We start from the raw sequence: 19,157 nt of genomic DNA on the forward strand, positions 1-19,157 counted from the left end.
TGGTGAAATTTGATATGGATAATTAAAAGTAGGAAAACAATCCCTTGGGATATTTTTGTCTTATACTGTTTTAATATTTATCTTAAAATTAGTAACTTTACGAAGGAAGTTTTTATTTGATGGCAAACTTATTAGAATATATTTAAATTAGCCTAGTGAAGAGAATAAATACAGAAAGTGTTATAATTTATATTTTCAATATAAAATTAATTTGCTTCAATATCTTACTGCAGTGCAATAGAAATGAGAAAGATTGAGACTCTTGAATACCAGATAAGACACAGTTATTAATGATTTTGTCTTCAGGAGGACCAGAACTGATTGATCCTGCCGGCATGCCGTTACCTCAGCCAGCTCAGTCCTGGGTGTGGCTTGTGGATCTGGAAAGAACGATTGCTCTCCTTATTGGGCGGTGTCTTGGTGGTATGCTTCAGGGCTCCCCTGTGTCTCCAGAGGAACAGGACACCGCATATTGGATGAAAACACCACTTTTTAGTGATGGTGTAGAAATGGACACCCCTCAGCTAGGTAATGTATTTCTCTATAACGTTTAAAATACATGCTTGTGTTTGTACCTCCATTGGAGCTTTCTCTTATTCTGGGTTTGCTGAATAAAGAACTGATAGCAAACAAATGAAACATTAGCTGGGTGGGGGATCTGAGATTTGTAATTTAGAGCCTTCAGAAAAAGTAAAATCCTGCAGCATTGTATAGTGAAAAGAGCCTCCAAACTAGGACAATGTAGGTCTGGTTCCACTCTGTTATTACTTATCACTCATTTTGAGCAAAGTCATTTAATTCATAAAAATGGGAAAATGCTTTGATTATTGTGTTCTGGGGGTTGGAGGTTATGAAACTGTTTCATAGAATGTAAAGCTCTATAAAGTTTCCATGACTCAGTTTTCAAACACCTCTCAGATGTGAATGGCAGTCCCTTCTCTCCACCTCCCCCCCACTGCAACCTGTCTACTTTGATGCTGATGCTACCTTGTGTAATTCCTCATTTTTTCCTCCCCATTTATGGACCTTTTGGGGTTTCTATTTCCTGCCTCATCTCCCATTTGTCTACTTTGCTGGTAGGGTAGCTCTCAGACTATCAGAACATGATGACCTCTCCAGTTCCTGAACAGATGATCTAGTTGTTTTATTTAGGATTGATCCTTTAGTCTCTCTGGGTCTCTAACTTTGATCCATAAAAGGAGTTGATTAGACAGCTTATGTGGTCTTACTGACCTCAAATTCATTGTTCCTCTGATGAGAGAAAGAGACTCAGTGTCCAAGAAGGAAAGTCTAAGAGAAATCTCCATCTAAGAGGATCTCAACCGAGAGGGAAAACAATAGATAGAAATCAAGTCAAAATTCCCATATTCTGCTTTGGATTTTGGAGGGTTGGGGAGTGGGATTGAGAAGAGCAGTTTAAGATTTTCTCCCTTTTCCAAATAGAGTATCTATTCATCATGTCAATTATGAACCAGATAGTGATTCTAGCCATGGCTGATGATGCTAGACGGGTACTTAGGATACAGTTGTACCAAGAAAAGTAAAATCATGGTTTTTCAAGGGATGTTTAACATTGTAAATATGTTTCCAGTGCTGTTAGTGTTTAATTCTATGGTAGTTGCAAATGTCCTCCTGAGGACAAAAATATCTTTATCTCTACCTTCCTCATATTTCTGTTACATTTACTTTAGTCAGTTAGTTACATTTTATGTTTAAATACTTGCAGGGATGACTGGGTGGCTCCCTCAGTTAAGCATTTGACTTTGGCTCAGGTCGTGATCTCACAGTTTGTGAACTCAAGGCCTGCATTGAGCTCTATGTTGACAGTGCGGAGCCTACTTGGGATTCATTCATTCTCTCTCTCTCTCTCTCTCTCTCTCTCTCTCTCTTTCTCTCTGCCCCTCCCCCATTTACACTTTCTCTCTAAATACACTTTAAAAAAATACTTCCATGTATTAGGAAAAGGTTACTGTCCTTTGTAAAATTGTAAATATATGGTAATTCAGTTCTATTGTGGGTTACATTGACTTTTGGTATTAGTCCCAAACCTATCATTTTAGCTATTTTTTTAAATGGGAAATGAATTCTGAATGCCAAAATGTCCCATTAAAAGGTTAGGAACCACTTGAGCAAATGTAAATATCAGTAGAGAAATTGTTCATGGTATCTTTGCCCTCTCTTGAATGGTACTTAACTGATTATTTTCCCTTAATTCTAGAAAAAAAGATTAAGTTATTGTCTAGTCCCTTTCCCTGTGTTCCCATATTTCTCAGTGAGGATATCCTTCCATTTTGAACAAAAGAGTTCTACAGGACCTGCACATGTAGGACATTTAGCCTCCCTGACCCCTGCCTACCAAAATGCCACAACTCCTCCCTGGATGTTGTGGTCACACATCCTTCTGGCTGTGATTTAGAAGGTGATACTACCTCCCATTGAGAAATGTTAAAGGACTGTACCTTTGTAGCATCTACTTAAAATGGTTTGAAAGGTATGATTTCATATGGATTAAATAAAAGTGCTGAGATTTTATTTGTAGCACCATAATTATTCAGGTTTAAAATTGATAATTTGAATAATTCTTTTTAGATAAATGTATGAGTTGCCTGCTAGAAGTAGCTCTTTCGGGAAATGAAGAACAGAAGCCTTTTGATTATAAACTGCGGCCTGAAATTGCTGTCTATGTAGACTTGGCATTGGGTTGTTCAAAAGAGCCTGCTCGAAGTCTTTGGATCAGCATGCAGGATTATGCTGTTAGTAAAGGTAAGATGAAGGGGATGAAGTTGGTAAATATGGAGATAGCTTGTGATACTAAAATATGTGTGATACGTATCAATAGAAAATCACAGGAATCACCTTATTTTTTATAGAAAAAAGTATTTTACAAATAACATTAAACATAAGTTTCTTTTTCTTCTTTGTGGAAAATATTCTAGGCATGCATTTTAGCAAACCTACTATGGGAAAATTGAGATTTATATAAAAGATAAATACAGAGGCAAACATTTTACTGCAGGATCCCTGCAGTGTAAATAGACCTAGTTTAAGAGCCTGTTAATGAATCTCTTCCCTTTGTAAGCCCTAGGGTAAGAACTAAAAAGCGGTATATGTAGAAGTCTAAGCCTGGTCATTTTCCTTCTCTGTAAAACATTTGCCCACTACAGAGTGCTAGTGAAGATACCGATTTGAAATAAGATGGACTATTGAGTACAGTAGTAAAGTGCCATGCAAGTATGTAGTGTTACTTCAATTTCTAATATTATTTGATAAATGAAATTAACCTTATATACAAGTTTTCAAAAGGTATACCTGATTTCTTTTTAGTTCCCATGCTTTCCTTTTTAATAATGACCTTGATTGTTCAGAATCCCATGTCCATAAGTTGTCTTTCTCTGGGTGTTTTTTCTTATCATATCTTTAGTTTCCCCCTATTCTTTGAATTGTCTTCCTTCTGTGATAAAAATGGTAAAAGTAAATACATTTTTTACCTTTTATTGCCTTTCATTTTGTGTAATAAACATGAAATGAGGTGCATATTGTTTACATCTTTAAAACACCATTAGATATGATACCTTTGAAAGTTTAATTTCATCCAGTTTATTCATTTTACTTATTCATTCTGTATTGTGTTGACTCCAAGCAGAAGTGGAAAAGTATGGTAATGGAGGAGGAAAAAAATTTACTTTCTAAGTTGTATTTTCTGATATTCTCTCATATTTGCATCATTTGCTTGGAATGTTCAGTTAGGGTTTTTTTTTTTTTATCATATCACTTGTTAATTGCAGTTAGAATTTTTTTTTTTTTTAATGTTTATTATTGAGAGACAGAGAGAGACAGAGCGTGAGCAGGGGAGGGGCAGAGAGAGAGAGGGAGACACAGAATTGGAAGCAGGCTCCAGGCTCTGAGCTGTCAGCACAGAGCCTGATGGGAGGCTTGAACTCACAAACTGCGAGATCATGACCTGGGCTGAAGTCAGACGCTCAACCAGCTGAGCCACCCAGGCACCCCTGCAGCTAGAACTTTTAAAAACAAGATATAAACATAAGATGAATAAAAACTCATTGTATGGCTCCCTTTGTGGATCTGCTTGTACACTGTAGCTTAGACTTTATACCTGAATAGTGGAAACGTTCTGTAGTGTTTGATATGAAATGACCATAACTTTAATGAAGAAAAGAACCCATTACTTTACAAATTGTTATAGGAGGATAATCTCTTGCTAAATTGGAAACACAGCAGAGGGTCTATAGTTTGCATTTTAAGTTGAGCATTAGAGTCCTTGATATGGGTCATTGTTTGATTTTAAGTCGTAGCAGCTGTCAGAATAGCAAGCATTCCCTTGGAACAGATGATTTCTCAAGAACTTAATGTGGAAAATTTTTTATGTAATAGAGTCTATCGTTTAAGATTTGCTTTGGCCTATAAGATTTTTTTAAAATCATGCATGTTTATATTGTCAGGGTTTTGTTTTTTTTTTTACCTGTGAAATAGGTAAGTCTGAACTTAGTTTTTACCGAAGCCTACAGAAATGACTACAAAACCAAGATAAAAAATTTTATCTCTTGAGATAGGAGTTTTAAGAAGGGATTAAGAACAAATAATGTTGACTTGGGGCATGATATTTTCCATGGGTGTTTTTTGTTTGGTTTTATTTTTAAGTAGCTTGGTAAATCTGTCAAATTAAAAGTCTAGTGGACAGTAAAGCTCCCACCCCTATTTGGAATCTACTGCATGTACTACATTTTTAAAGTACAGCATTAGTATGCTAACGTGGAATTAAAGAAAGCATCTGCCTAGTTCTCATCATCTGATGCTGTGATTTTGGTTTTCTATTGCACGTACTCATCTGTGTCCATTGTTGTTTCGTTTCTTACCCACTTCATTTCATTTCATTTTTGTATTCACAGTATCTACTTAATGGCTTCAAATACCACATATATTCACACTTGACTAGTTTACACAATATCTCTACTAGGATGCTTAATAGACAGTATTCAAAACCATACTCCTGATTTCAGCTCCTTATTTCCCCAAAGCGTTCTTTCTGTAGTCTGGCTGTCTGAGTAAATCAGCCACAGTCTAAGTACATTTCTAGTCAACTTTGACTTCTTGTATTCGCACATCTGATCCATCAACAAATCCTGTCAACTCTGCCTTCAAAACGCTTTTGGAATCTGACCACTTCTTCCTACCTCCACTGCTACTGCTCTGGTCTGAGTCACCATCATTCCTCACTTGAGTTACTGCAGTACTGCTGTTGCAGTCCATATCTGGTTCACCACTCAGCAGTTATAGTTGGCCTTTTAAAACACAAATCAGATCATATTGTATTTCCACTCAAAGCCTTCTAATGGTGCTTCCTGTTTCCCTTATAGTAAAATCTAAAGGACTTGCAGTGGCCTGCAGGCCCTGTGTGATCTAGTCTCCAGCCAACTTTCTAACGTCTCCTACAACTTATGTGTGCACACTTTGTTCTGGCCACACTGGCCTCCTTGAACCCACCTCAGGGCCTCTACACTAGTTTTTTTCTGAGGGGACACTATTTCTCTGTGGTACCTTTCCCGATTTTGTCTACATCTCTACTCACCTGTACCTTATCAGAGATCTTTGCAAACTAGCCTGTATGAAATAGTATGGTACTCCCTGTTCTCTTTGCCCTGCTTTATTTTTCTCCATAGCACTTTCCTGTCATATTAATGTTTATATTTATTGGTGTCTCCCACCCCCCCAACTAGAATATAAATTCTGTGAGATCAGGGACTTAGTTTTGTTGACTGCTATATCCCTAGCACACAGAACAGTATATAGGACCTAGTAGGTGCATTTGTTAACGTTTAGGAAATGATAACATTCTCCTGTTGGATTACTAAAGCTATTAAAATTATCTCTGAACTGTTTTCTGAGCCCTTTTAAATGTTAATGAATCATTTTTGTTTTCAGATTGGGACAGTGCAACTTTAAGCAACGAGTCACTCTTGGACACTGTGTCTAGATTTGTTCTTGCAGCCCTTCTGAAACATACAAATTTACTTAGCCAAGCATGTGGAGAAAGCCGGCAAGTAACTTAAAACTATCCTCAGACAAATATTTGCTCTCATGATGTTAGAAATTAGGTAACTTTTCTATTTTGGTTCTTTATTTAGATATCAGCCTGGTAAAAGCTTGTCAGAAGTGTACCGTTGTGTGTACAAAGTTCGAAGTCGTTTACTTGCTTGCAAGAACCTTGAACTTATTCAGACCAGGTCATCATCACGAGACAGATGGGTAAAGTTGGAAATCAGTCAATTTCTGTTTTTCTGCAAGCTATGAGAGATAGCTCCTTATTGGTTTATGTGAGGGGAAAAAATGTGCCTTGATCATTGCAGATATTCAGTAAATATCAAGTACATACTTCTTTTTATAGTGAAGAAATTGGATGAGTAAAAAATTTGGGGTTTATTTAACACCACATTTATCAAGTAATATGGCTGCTAAGAAAGTTTGTATATTCATAGGCTGTATAAGTAAGAATAAATTGAGGTGTCCAAATCATATGAAATATTATTCCTTTATTTTGTGCTGATCAGACCACATTTGAATTATCCTTTTAATTTGGGGTGCCGTAGTTTATGAGGGACATTAACAAAAGCTACCTTGGATTGGTGAAAGGTCTGAAAGTCATCTTATATAAAAACTGAAAGTGTCAAAAACATTTAGCCTAGGGAAATGAAAACAGAAGAGAGTCACATGATAGCTGCCTTAACAATACTTAAAAAGCTTCCATGTAGAAGAGGAAGTAAGGGTGTTTCTTTTACTAGAAGGCATAGGCAGCACCAAAAGGTAACAACTGAATGGAAAATCACTGTTAGCTGAACATAAGGAAGAAAGCCTTATCATGATTACAGTTGTCCACCACTGGTGGTAAAGATTGAAACCTTTTCTTAAAGATTACTCCAGAAGTTATTCTTGCAGCAAAAATAGGCGATTTTTAAAGTGCTGGGTAATCCTGATAACATGATCCTCCTATAAATTATAAGCCTGGATAGTACTTCAGCTTCAGAAATGCTTACTTTGAAACTTTATACATTAGATGAATTGCATCCTGTTACTGAGATCTTAGATTTTAAAAACCAAACTCTGTCTCTGCATTTGTATTATAGAATTCTGTATAATTTCTATTATAATATATAATAGAATTCTATAGAATTTTGGCATGCACTGATTTAACATTTGTGAATCTATTAGTGACCTGGAAAGTCCAGGAAATGTATTAATGTGCTGTTTTGTTGAGGCTCAGATTTGAAACTTACATATTATGGCAATAAATGACTTTTTAATGTATTATATGAGTCTGACTGACTGCTCAGTATCCCCATCTCTGTGAAATTCTTGAATTATTTACTGGCTATCAATCACAAAAAAACTTTTATTATGCATCTGAGAAGATCATTAAATTTTTTCACTTGCACTTTATACTAAAGTCTGTGGGAGAAATGTTGCATACTGTTATGGCATTTGTGACACTCTTAACTTTTGTTGTAAGGACTCTGTCCTCTAGATGACTGCTAGTTAGCTTAACCACTGGGAAATAAAATTAACATTGTTCTTATCAGATTTCTAATTTGTGGTTTCTTCAGGGGAAAGTAAAGAAATTTAAAAAAATTAAAAACAGTACTGTTTATAAATTGAAATTTGCTAAGAGTAGAGCATAGGTGTCCTTCTCTGAAAAAAGTCTGGAAAATACAATTTTAAATTAGAATTATTAAACATTTATACAGAGTAGTAATAGCATACACAGCTTGAAGGAGACTGAATGGTATATAAATTCTGTTCTTAAATTACCTTTTATGTTTGGTTTTATACTCAGCTCATTTTAAGTTGCAGTTCTGTAAGAGTTTATAGCTGAGTAGCAGTATAAATTCAAATTCACTTATAGCATGACATTCTAATCAAAATACTGAGGGAAAGAGCATATAGGTGTCTCTGTACATATTTTGTGTACATACATTGTTTCTGATCTTTTCAGATTTATTCAGTGTATCTTTTGGATTTTTGTAGTAAAATTCATGTGTTGTTGGTTTTAGCAATATTTTCCATGATCAAAAAGTCAAAGTTTTGATGAAGTTTTTCAGAGTTTTGAAAACTATATTCAGTGTAGCTTTGATGGTTTCTTTCAGATCTCGGAAAACCAGGACTCTGCAGATGTTGATCCTCAGGAGCATTCGTTTACCCGGACCATTGATGAAGAAGCTGAAATGGAAGAACAGGCTGAGCGAGACCGGGAAGAGGGGCATCCCGAGCCGGAGGATGAAGAAGAAGAACGGGAACATGAAGTGATGACAGCTGGCAGTGAGTTCACCCTTCTTAATTAACAGATCCACATCGTGGCATTCTTCATGGTAGGGGAACTGACTGGAGAAGAGAAGGGCAAACATTTCTCTGTAGTTTTTCTGTAAGGATCTGATATTCTCCTGGTGATCTGAATTTACATTAGCTAATGTTTCAGCTCTTAAAAACTGTGCTTCCATTTTGAAGCTATTGGATTGCATGTTTGGGGCTGAAAAGCTCTGAAAGCAGGCTTTTAGAACCAGTAACTGTTCCACTGAGTCTTATGCATGCAATAATGCCCATGAGTGATTGGATAAGGTCATACAGAGTTTGTTTTGGAGGGTACCAATTTGTCCATTGGCCTGGCCCCTCTGTGTGGTGAGGAAGAGAGCCTCTTCCAGCACTTACTAGGAGAGCCTAGTTATTTTTTATATGTCACACTTTTAAAATTATAAATTTCACCCACTGACTACACTGCCATTGTCAGTAGAGAGCAAGAATATGCATGAGAATTCTGTTGGCTGGGTGATTATAACACTTTCCATACTTGTATATTTCAAGGCTACAATAGAAAACTATTGTAATCATTTAGATGTTTAAAAGGAAATACCAAAGCTTTTAAACATGTGTTAGTATCTTTTGAGTGATTTGGCTATTTCAAGTTAAAATGTATATTCACTTTATAGACTGAAACATTATGGCTAGCTATGCATTTGGTATTGGGATTATCTCTGTGTATTAATCAATTTGACATTTTATTATCAATTTGTGTTTTGCATAGTTGTAAAAATGATATATGGAGGTGGCTCAAAACCAGAAACTACTTTAAAAAACGAGGAGAAAAGGGATTGGAGATGGGGAGGGAGAATAATTATATTTTAAAAACCTAGGCTGAAGGGACTTTTGCAGTTGAACTTAAAACTTAGTTTAAAAATTCTGGAAAACAAAGGCCAAAGGGGAAAACATGGTAACAAACTGTAACCTTCAATTATAGTAAAAGAAAGCATAATAGTCACTGGGGAGTAATAATTTTAAATCAGCTACGGTTTTTGAGCACCTGTGTTATGTGCTGGGCACTGGGTCATATGCTTCACATAGATGGATAATCCTTACAATAGTCTAATGAGATGAATTCTGGTATTTATCTTAAAGATGGGCAAACTGAGATTTAAGGAGGCAAAAGTTATGCCTAGGGCCAGATTAGTAGCAGCTGGAAATCGAATGAGATCTGCCCAAAGTTCCAGTGACCCTTCTCTTAATTACTTTAACTGATTTCAAGCTTTGTACTGAGTTTGTTGCTTTGGTTTTTACAGAAATGAGACTTCAAACAGCATAATGAAAATATTATGTAATAATTCTATAAAATACACATATGAAAGCCATTTTTAAAGTTTATACTTCTGTATGAACAGATGAATCTAGTATTTATCCAAATTTTCTGCTTGGGTGCCCCATAAAGAATACTGTCTTCACTCCAAATTTGAACAAAAAATTATTTTCCTGTTGTGAAGTATCTGCCACTGCATCAGAATCTCACTAAACTCATTGTTTTTTTACACTTGTGAATTGGGAAGGGCTGGTATTAGATGGACATTCTTGGTGATGCCACTTGATTTTCTGAAGCAGTCTTGGCTGTATATTGTTATCATATTCAGTTTCAGCAAAGACCTTTAGTGGTTTTACTTTTTTAATGTGTTTGAGATACAATGGAGTATAGATGTCAGGAATTACATAGACTTTAGAGAGGGAAGGGGGGCTATTCTTAACTCATGCAACTTAAATTTTGTTTCTTTTGTAACCTGACATTTTTCATACGAAGGTCATAAACATTTCAGAAATAGTTATTTTAATCTAACTCAGTCATTTTGAAACTTCAGCAGAGCTCAAAATCAGCTGGATGGCTTGTTAAAACACATATTGCTGGCCCCATGCCTAGAATTTCTGATTCAGAAGGTCTGGGATTGGCCTGATAATTTGCATCTGTAACAAGTTCCCAGAAAATGTTGATGCCCTGGTCTGGGGCCACTTGGAAAGCATTGATCTAAGTCATGAGTAAGAGTAGAAATAGAATAAACCAAATCTGAATTCTATAACGGCATAATTATTTCCTATTTTAATTTTTGTGAAAAGTTTAATGTTTTACATGTATTTAATATAATCTTAACTTAGTTACTATGCTGTATTTAATGTCTAAAAAATAACTTTTCCCTCTTTCAGTAAGTTTTTGATCCAAACTTTATGACTATTTTTATTGTTATTTTCTTTGCTCTTCTCTCCCCATGTGTTAAGACCTTGTTTTTGTGTTGCATGTTACAGAAATCTTTCAGTGTTTCCTCTCAGCCCGTGAAGTAGCTCGTAGCCGAGATCGAGATAGAATGAACAGTGGGGCAGGGTCTGGGGCTCGAGCTGATGATCCACCTCCCCAGTCTCAGCAAGAGCGAAGGGTCAGCACAGACCTTCCTGAGGGCCAGGATGTGTACACCGCTGCCTGCAACTCTGTGATCCATCGGTGTGCCCTGTTAATATTAGGAGTAAGTCCTGTGATTGAGGAGCTTCAGAAGCGGAAGGAAGAAGGACAGTTGCAGCAGCCTTCAACAAGTGCCTCTGAAGGGGGTGGACTTATGACCAGGTGGGACTGACTAGAAACTTGAAACATTTGTGACTTTATGCAGTGCAACACTTTGTTCTCGAAGTTATAGTGGTCTTCTGAAATGAACACACATGTGGAGGAGGAAATCCAAATTGACTAGGGTGAAGTAATATATTAATGTATTAAAGTAATGTAAAGAGTGATACTGATTCAGCCTGGAATAGAAATTTCTGATTAGATGAGGAGGCACAATTTTTCATACATATAAACAACAGTAGTTGACAAACATACGAAGTTTGTTGCATCTCTCTGTAATGTAGTGGCATGTAAGTTGGTTTGCTGTCATCGTAAAGGGCTTTGTGCTTACACAAGAGTCAGGATTTCCCTTTGACAGATATAATTACTCCTCACTGTGTATGTATTAGGTCTGTGCTGCTAGTTCCATTCAATTTTATGTTTACTAACAATCCCAAATTGAAAAACTTTTCTTTGTGCATGTGAGACAGGAGTGAAAGTCTTACTGCAGAGAGCCGGCTAGTCCATGCAAGTCCAAATTATAGACTGATCAAATCGAGGAGTGAATCTGATTTGTCTCAGCCTGAATCAGATGAAGAGGGTTACGCGCTGGTAGGTATACCTAGATTGAGTAAAGAGGGATTTTTGTTTTCAGCATATAGATATATAAGAGTTTGGTTACAGTAAGTACTATATGTTTGTTTTAGACATATAAAAACTTTTTAAAAAGAACTTTTAAGAAAAATGGGATAACTATATTGCATAGATATTTACCACCTATATGTTAATGTGATTCTCAGATTTCTATCTTTATTTTTTTTTAAGTTTTATTTTATTTCTTTACATTTGAGAGAGAGCACACAAATGGGGGTGGGGCAAGGTGGAGAGAGAGAGAGACAGGATCTGAAGCAGGCTCAAGGGTCTGAGCTGTCAGTGCAGAGCTTGACATAGGGCTCAAACCCACAAACCGTGAGATTATGACCTGAGCAGAAGTCAGGCACTCAACCAACTGATCCCCCCAGATGCCCCTCAGATTTCTGTCTTTAGCTCTGACTTCTTCCTAAACTTCAAATTCATATATCTGACTCACTGGTGGACAGTCCTCCTGAACAAGTGAGGTTACCCCAATCTTAACCTATCCAAAAATAAATTCATCTTTCTCTCAAACTTTCTTTTCTTATATTCACTATCTTAGTAGGTGGTATTATTAACTACTCAGGATTCATCCTTTTCTTTTCCTTATTTTCTTGTCTTTGCAAACCCCCACACTCCCTACCATCTAGTTAGTCAAGTCTTGCAAATTTTAACCTTGGTATGTTTCTGATATGTCCTTTCCATCCCTTTTGCCACTGTTCTGTTCAAACTTTCCTTCTCTTTTGCTCGGACTAGTCCAGAAGCCTCCAAACTTGTTGACCTACTGCTTGTTTTGTGCCCATCTTCCACATTTCACAAGTCTGTTTATATTTCCTCTACTTAAAATCTGTCAGTAATTCTCAGTTACCTACCAAAAAAGCCTCAGGACCTGGGCTGCAGGCATTTACACTCAAAATCAAACAGATGAGATGCTGATTTACCTAAGAAGCAGGGAACAAAGTATGCTGTAGTGTGATAGGTAAATTATGGTGTGCAAATTGTCTAAGAGATTACTAGTTTTGAGTAGTTTTGGACTTGGAGTTCATAGCTGGATTTGCATTTTGGCTCTCCCTCTGTCTTGTATGTGAATAATCTATACGTGTTACTTGACTTATCTGGGCCTTAGTGTCCCGCTGTGATAGGAGGACATTAGTGCCTCTTGTGTTTATGACAATGTGTGAGACTTTGGTCATGTCACATGGCAGCCCAAACAGAAACGCTGGTTTTTTGGACTGAGTGCATGGTTTATAAGCTCCATTTTTAGCTCTGAAATTCCTCTATTGTGTAAATTGAGATGATGGATATGAAAATACTTTTGAAAAGTATAAAGTACTACATAAACAGAAAGGTATTGTTTCAGAGAAACTTCTAAGCAAAGAAGATTCCTCCTCTAAGGAAAGTTCAGCAGTGTCCCTAAGCAGATTTTATTGTACCATGGTGTTTTGTTTGTTCTTCCCTTCTTTTAGTCATTACCATTAGTATCTCTGTGCTCCCAGTTCATGTTTCCTCTCTTATAGTCTCTGAGATTCCTCTCAGTCTGATCAGTCTCATTATCTAGTCTCCTAACCCTGTGATAGTTTTTATTACATAGATCATGTTACTTCTCTACTCAAAACCTCCAGTGACTGCTTTTTGGAAGCATAAGTCCTTACAGGGGCCTACAAGACCCTACATATGCTGGCTCCACTGTCACTCTGATCTCTTACTGGCCTCCTTAATTGAGGACTCTCCTTCTATCACACTAGCCTCTTGCCTTTTCCATGAACATACCACACAACCTCCTTTTAGGGCTTTTACCTATTTCCCTCCCCCACCCCCACTAGAATACTGTTGTCTGCCTGGCTAATTCCCCCACTTCAATGTTTCCTTCTGTTTTTACTTTTTCAGTGAGGCCTAGTCTGACCCCTCTGTCTAAAATTGTAGTTTGCCCTCCTTTCCACATATTCAGTCCCTGTCTACCTTGCCTTGCTAGGTCTCCCCGCCCCCCCACCCCCCCATCCCCCAGCACCAAACATAATTTTGTTTATCACTTTCTGTTGGCCTTGGATTTTATTGATGGGGGTCTTATCTTTTCTTAAGATAAGATATAAGCTCCTTGAGGACAGGAGTTTTTGCTGTTTCGTTTACTGCTGTATTGCAAGTGCCTGCAGTATAGTGCCTGGTATGTAGTAGGAGGCAATCACTAAGTTTTTGGAATGGATGAATTATTGTGTTACCTGTTTTGGTAAAATATTTGTGCCCATTCTGTCCTTTCTACTCTTAAAACATTTTTTTTTAATGTTTATTCATATTGGAGAGAGAGAGAGTGCACAGGCAGGGGAGGGGCAGAGAGAGAGATGGAGACAGAATCTGAAGCAAGCTCTAGGCTCAGAGCTGTCAGTACAGAGTCTATGTGAGGCTTGAACTGAACGAGCTGTGAGATCATGACCTGAGGTGAGTCAGACGCTCAACTGACTGAGCCACCCAGGTGCCCTTTTTTTATTTTTTAGTGTTTCTACTCTTTAATTCAGGCCTTTGTTACCTTTGCCTGGACTGGTAGTTTTAAACTGATCTCCCTACTTTTTTCAGTTCCTTTCCTTAGATCCTGTTCCCAAAGTTAGAGCTTTTTTTTTTTTTTTTTTTTTTTAATGCTTCTTTATTTTTTTGACAGCTCAGAGCCTGGAGCCTACTTTGGCTTGTGTGTTTCCGTCTTTCTCTGCCTCTTCCCTCCTTGTGCTCTGTCTCTCTCTCTTTTTCTAAAAAATTAATAAGCATTAAAAAAAAATTAAAAAGAAAACACAACAAAAATAATACCAGCTGGGGGCGCCTGGGTGGCGCAGTCGGTTAAGCGTCCGACTTCAGCCAGGTCACGATCTCGCGGTCCGTGAGTTTGAGCCCCGCGTCAGGCTCTGGGCTGATGGCTCAGAGCCTGGAGCCTGTTTCCGATTCTGTGTCTCCCTCTCTCTCTGCCCCTCCCCCGTTCATGCTCTGTCTCTCTCTATCCCAAAAATAAATAAAAAAAAAAAAAAAAAAAAAAAAAAAAAAAAAAAAAAAAAAAAAAAAAAAATAATACCAGCTGGTCACGCTCCCTTCCTACTTAGAAAACTTTGTGATTCTGCACTACCTACCAAGAAATCAAGATTCTGGAAGATGTTTCCTGCCTGCCTTTGGAACCAGTTATCCCCTGCAGTAATCTGTATTTTTGGCATGATAGTCCACCTGCCAGACCCCAAACATACCTCTTGAGCCTCTGCTCAAGCACTCTTTGCCTTAAATGTCTTTCTCCTGGATTTTATTGATGGGGGTCTTATCTTTTCTTAAGAACTGACTAAAGTGTCATCTCTTCCAGAAAGCTTTCCAAGATCACGTTACTCCCAGGAGTCTTCATGTTATTTCTGTGACATTTTGGTAGTATCTCTAATGAACCACTAATGTTTTGTCTCACATCATACTTATTTATGTATTATTAGTATTTCTTTCCAGCAGACCTCTTAGAAGGCAGGTTTATTGTAATGCCCCTCATGTCTTTTACAGTATGCTTTGTAGATTGATAATTCATTTCCACTGAAATGAAAAGATAAAAAATGAGGATAGATGTAGTTAAAGCAACATACTTTGAGAAAACAAATAGTGAAATCTCACTTAGTCATAGTAGGCTTAAGATTTACTATTGATTTTTACCTGGGGCAAGATTTTTACCTTTCTGAACCCCAGCTTCTTTATTTTGAAATGGGGAATAAAACTGCCTGTCATGCAGGGCACCTTGGTGGCTCAGTCAGTTAAGCATCTGACTCTTGATTTTGGCTCAGGTCATGATCTCACGGTTTTTGAGTTCAACCCCTGCATTGGGCTTCCTGCTTACAGCACAGAGCCTGCTTGGGATTCTCTCTCCCTCTCTCTGCCCCTCCCCTGCTTGCGTATGTGTATACTCTCTCTCTTTCTCAAAATAAATAAACTTAAAAAAAAAAAAAGAAAAGAAAACTACCTGTTATACTTGCTTCAACTGGGTTGTTGTAAAGAACAAGTTTGGTAATATTTAAAACGTGTTGAAAAATATATTTTCAGAACAGAATGGAAAGAGAGATCAGTGGAAGTAGATTGAGCCTAGATTTAGTTGCCAAGATTAACATTGAGTTTCCTACAGTTTATAAAAGATTAATAAACACATTTTTGAAAAAGATTTGCTCTTGATCATCTTTCTTTACAGAATGTTTAGAAAGATAGTCTTGTAAGAGATAGGAAAGTCTGGAACCAGAGCAGATTCTTTTGCAGATGAAGGGAGAGTCTTGTAAGAGATAGGAAAGTCTAGAACCAGATCAGATTCTTTTGCAGATCAAGGGAGATGTGGGCTGAGCCTTCAGCCTGGTATAGATGAAGAGGGGCAAACAGTGGGGGCAGTTTGGGTTTTTCCAGCTAAAATACATTATCCTTCTGTCAGGTTATTTAGGATTTCCATTCATATCCTTAATATCTAGTGGTACTTCATTTCTGATTTGTGAATGAATGAAATGCTTTCTTAACGTAACTGAAGTTAATCAGTTTAATGCTCAATCTTTGCTTTATCCTTTTTTTATAAAGAGTGTTACATGATGTATTATCTACTTCTCTGTCTTAGTAAACCTCAACAGTTAATTAAGCGTAAGTTCAACTGTGTGATTGACAGTTGTCATACCTATCCAGCATTTCATACTACACTCTCTTAATCTATTCCCTCTCTTCCTTATTCCACAAAGGAGTTGATTTAGTGTATAAAAATAAATACTTTATAAAAGGATGAATTAGGTGAATGAATTAGGACTGAAAGAAACTGAAAGATAAAGCCCTGGGTGAGATTTTGTACACCTCAGACCATATCCTGTGATGTTTGGCTAAAGGTGGGCCACCAAAGAGGAACAGCATAATGATTTACAAGATTCAGTGTCTAAAAGATATAACAAACCAGTTGTTCAAGGGAAACAGATAATTCTAGTTCTGAGGCCTGAGATAAAATTATTCTGTGACCCCTCATGACCAAGGTACTGTGTGATAAAAATGTTTTCTTGCATGATCCATTGATATCTTCAGGAGCGGTTGTAACATTTCATATTTTGTCTAGCACCAAATGGCCTGACAACATACTTATTTTTGGTGTGTGTGTGTGTGTAAGACGAAATGTGTTTATCTACAATGTAGGTACATGTGTCTGTGTGTAACCAGGTAATGATTTTCTACAATGGCAGTTCCTAAATGAATCTGTTTTATCACTTCTACAACCTTTCTTCTTTGCCACCATTTTTAAAAATTATGTGATAGAGTAAAAATGAAATGCCTAGTAAGACCATAATGTCAAGTCTTTGCATAAATGAGTCAGTCACCTATGGTTTGTACTTGGTTGGCTGTACATATGAGCAGAGCAGATAGTTGTCTGCACCCCTCCCCAACAGAAATATACTTCTGTTCTTCCTGAAAACCTTCACTATTTTATTGAGCTGTCTGCAGTTTCAGCAATTTGAGATTTCTAGATTTAATAGGCTTTTTTTTTTTTTTTTTGAGAGAGAGAGAGAGAGCGAGAGAGTACATGCCCGTTTGAGAGGCAGAGGGAGGGAGAGAGAATCTTAAGCAGGCTTCATGCCCAGTGCAGAGACCAATGTGGGGCTTGATTCTATGACAGTGAGATCATAACCTGAGCTGAAGTCAAGAATTGGACACTTAACCCAGGCACCCCTTAAAAACATTTAAAAATCCTTTAAAATACTGCCAGTAGTCTTAGGACTATGTTACTTTTCTGTTAGGGTGGATTCATCAGATTCTCTTCCTCTAAAATGCCTAGCCAAGACTAGTGGGGCTTTTGAAAAGAATGTAAAATAAGAATAGAGAAAGCAATTTTTGAAAATGAGACTTTGCTACAGGAGGCTTTAGACCTGTGGAAGGTATTAATAAGATTATAGTGTATTTGGAAGATAAAAGACAAAGATACCTGGGGCACCTGGGTGGCTTAGTTGGTTGAACGTCCGACTCTTGATTTTGGCTCAGGTCATGATTTCACAGTTTGTGAGTTCAGAGCCCAGCATTGGGCCCTGTGCCGACTGTGTACAGCCTGCTTGGGATTCTCTCTTTCCCTCTCTCCCTGCCCTTCCCCCACTTGTGCATGTGCTTGCTCTCTCTCTCAAAATACATAGATGAACTTAAAAAAAAAAAAGGCAATAATTCCAAAAAAGAAAAGGTGACAACAAAGAAAAACTTATGCTACTCTACAATGTTAATTAGCATACACCTTGACTTTGTGTTTTAGTATCTCAGAGTTATGTACCTGGGCTTTCTTAAAGCTGTTTTCAGTGGGTTTTTTTGAGACGTTTTATTAGACTTTTTAGTCTGACTGGACTGGTATACAGGTAGCACATTGTTATAATTTTATGTATTTTTATTCTAATGTTGTATTAAATCTAATCTTAAAACACTTTTCACAACTAAATTTTTCATTTTTAACTTAATAGAGTGGAAGACGAAATGTTGATTTGGATTTGGCATCATCTCATAGAAAGAGAGGTAAGTGTTAAGAAATTAAAAATCTGGTTAAATGATGTAGCTGTTTTTATATCTGATGTATTTAGATATGATTGTCTTTGAAACATTATTGCAAAAACAAATTTAGAAACATTTTATTGGAAGAGTTGAAATCATTTTCTTTAACATACACCCTTTTAAAACAGAAATGTCTAGCAGTTAATAACCAGTCTGTTTCTCATTTGTCATGTGTTTTGACTTTTTAAAAAGTTGTGTGGAACTCCAAAAGTAATGCTTTACATTATGGGGGGTTATGTACATTATTTGCTATGTTTTAGTTCACTGGTACAGTTGCCATAGTTTAATGGTATTACATGAGAACTCTTCTCCACTTACCTCCTGTCTCTGCATGCACACTTTCAGAAAGTTTCCACTTTTTTTTTTTACTATTTGCCTCTTAAGATACAGCATGTAAGACATAAGCTTATGATTTCTAGACAAATTTTCCCATGAGGAACAATTTTACGAGTGTTATCAAGAGTTTAGCTTGTTTGTTAGAAGCTCTTTCTTAGTAAATAATACAGTTAACTCTTGGTTATATATAAAAATGTATGGAAAGGACAGCTGTTTCAGAGACTCTAAATTCAAGGATACCTAAAAACTCCCCAAGTATTGCTCTCTATTAACTGGCACTTTTATTAAACCCATTTATACTGTGGTTGTGAAAATGTGAAATGTTCAACATTGGTGCTGGTGGCAATTTTTAAGAGCCTGTGGGAAAAATTATTTTCTGTGATAGTAAGTCTTCTGTACTTCAAAACCAAACCCTTCTCTTGATAGCTTCCTTGGCAGAATGTTCAGTTCCCCACAGGAAGCAAACTGAGAGATGAGGGAAAACTGAGGAATGAAGGGAAGAAATGCATGCACAGTTTTTTCATTTGTGTGTTTACAACTTAGAGGAAGAAATGTTGGCATTCTGTCAAATAAAATATGATACTTTGTCCTTTAATTAGAATACAGAGAATGATTTTTCTGAAATACTAAGAATAATGACTAGAACTGGTACTTTGTTTATTTGAAAAGTCTTTGGAAGCTATAACATAGCTGTTGGGTTTTTTAAAAAAAATCATAAGGTTATTTGTGATATAAA

The 19,157-nt window shown here is 36.9% G+C and overlaps 1 protein-coding gene and 1 long non-coding RNA gene across 12 annotated transcripts in view; one reads left to right on the top strand and one right to left on the bottom strand.

Moving 5' to 3' along the window:
- The window catches only part of HERC1 (HECT and RLD domain containing E3 ubiquitin protein ligase family member 1), a 186,294-nt gene that overhangs the window by 81,313 nt on the left and 85,824 nt on the right, over nt 1–19,157 (top strand). For all 10 annotated transcript variants that reach the window (XM_042941773.1, XM_042941772.1, XM_042941782.1 and 7 more), the window contains 8 exons: nt 307–528; nt 2,590–2,763; nt 5,941–6,055; nt 6,144–6,264; nt 8,157–8,328; nt 10,624–10,936; nt 11,404–11,524; nt 17,998–18,049. In XM_042941773.1, the coding sequence (XP_042797707.1) occupies nt 307–528; nt 2,590–2,763; nt 5,941–6,055; nt 6,144–6,264; nt 8,157–8,328; nt 10,624–10,936; nt 11,404–11,524; nt 17,998–18,049 (1,290 nt within the window). The remainder of the gene's footprint in view (nt 1–306; nt 529–2,589; nt 2,764–5,940; nt 6,056–6,143; nt 6,265–8,156; nt 8,329–10,623; nt 10,937–11,403; nt 11,525–17,997; nt 18,050–19,157) is intronic.
- Nucleotides 3,316–19,157, bottom strand: part of LOC122221938 — a 46,631-nt gene continuing 30,789 nt past the window's right edge. Inside the window, exon 6 of one of the 2 annotated variants that reach the window (XR_006203523.1) lies at nt 3,316–3,451. This is a non-coding gene — a long non-coding RNA (uncharacterized LOC122221938). Of the gene's footprint in view, nt 3,452–8,322; nt 8,392–19,157 lie in introns of those variants that run through there. The other variant, XR_006203524.1, reaches the window with a different exon arrangement.

Source organism: Panthera leo, chromosome B3, assembly GCF_018350215.1.
Source record: "Panthera leo isolate Ple1 chromosome B3, P.leo_Ple1_pat1.1, whole genome shotgun sequence".
In the NCBI taxonomy this organism is placed as follows: Eukaryota; Metazoa; Chordata; class Mammalia; order Carnivora; family Felidae; genus Panthera; species Panthera leo.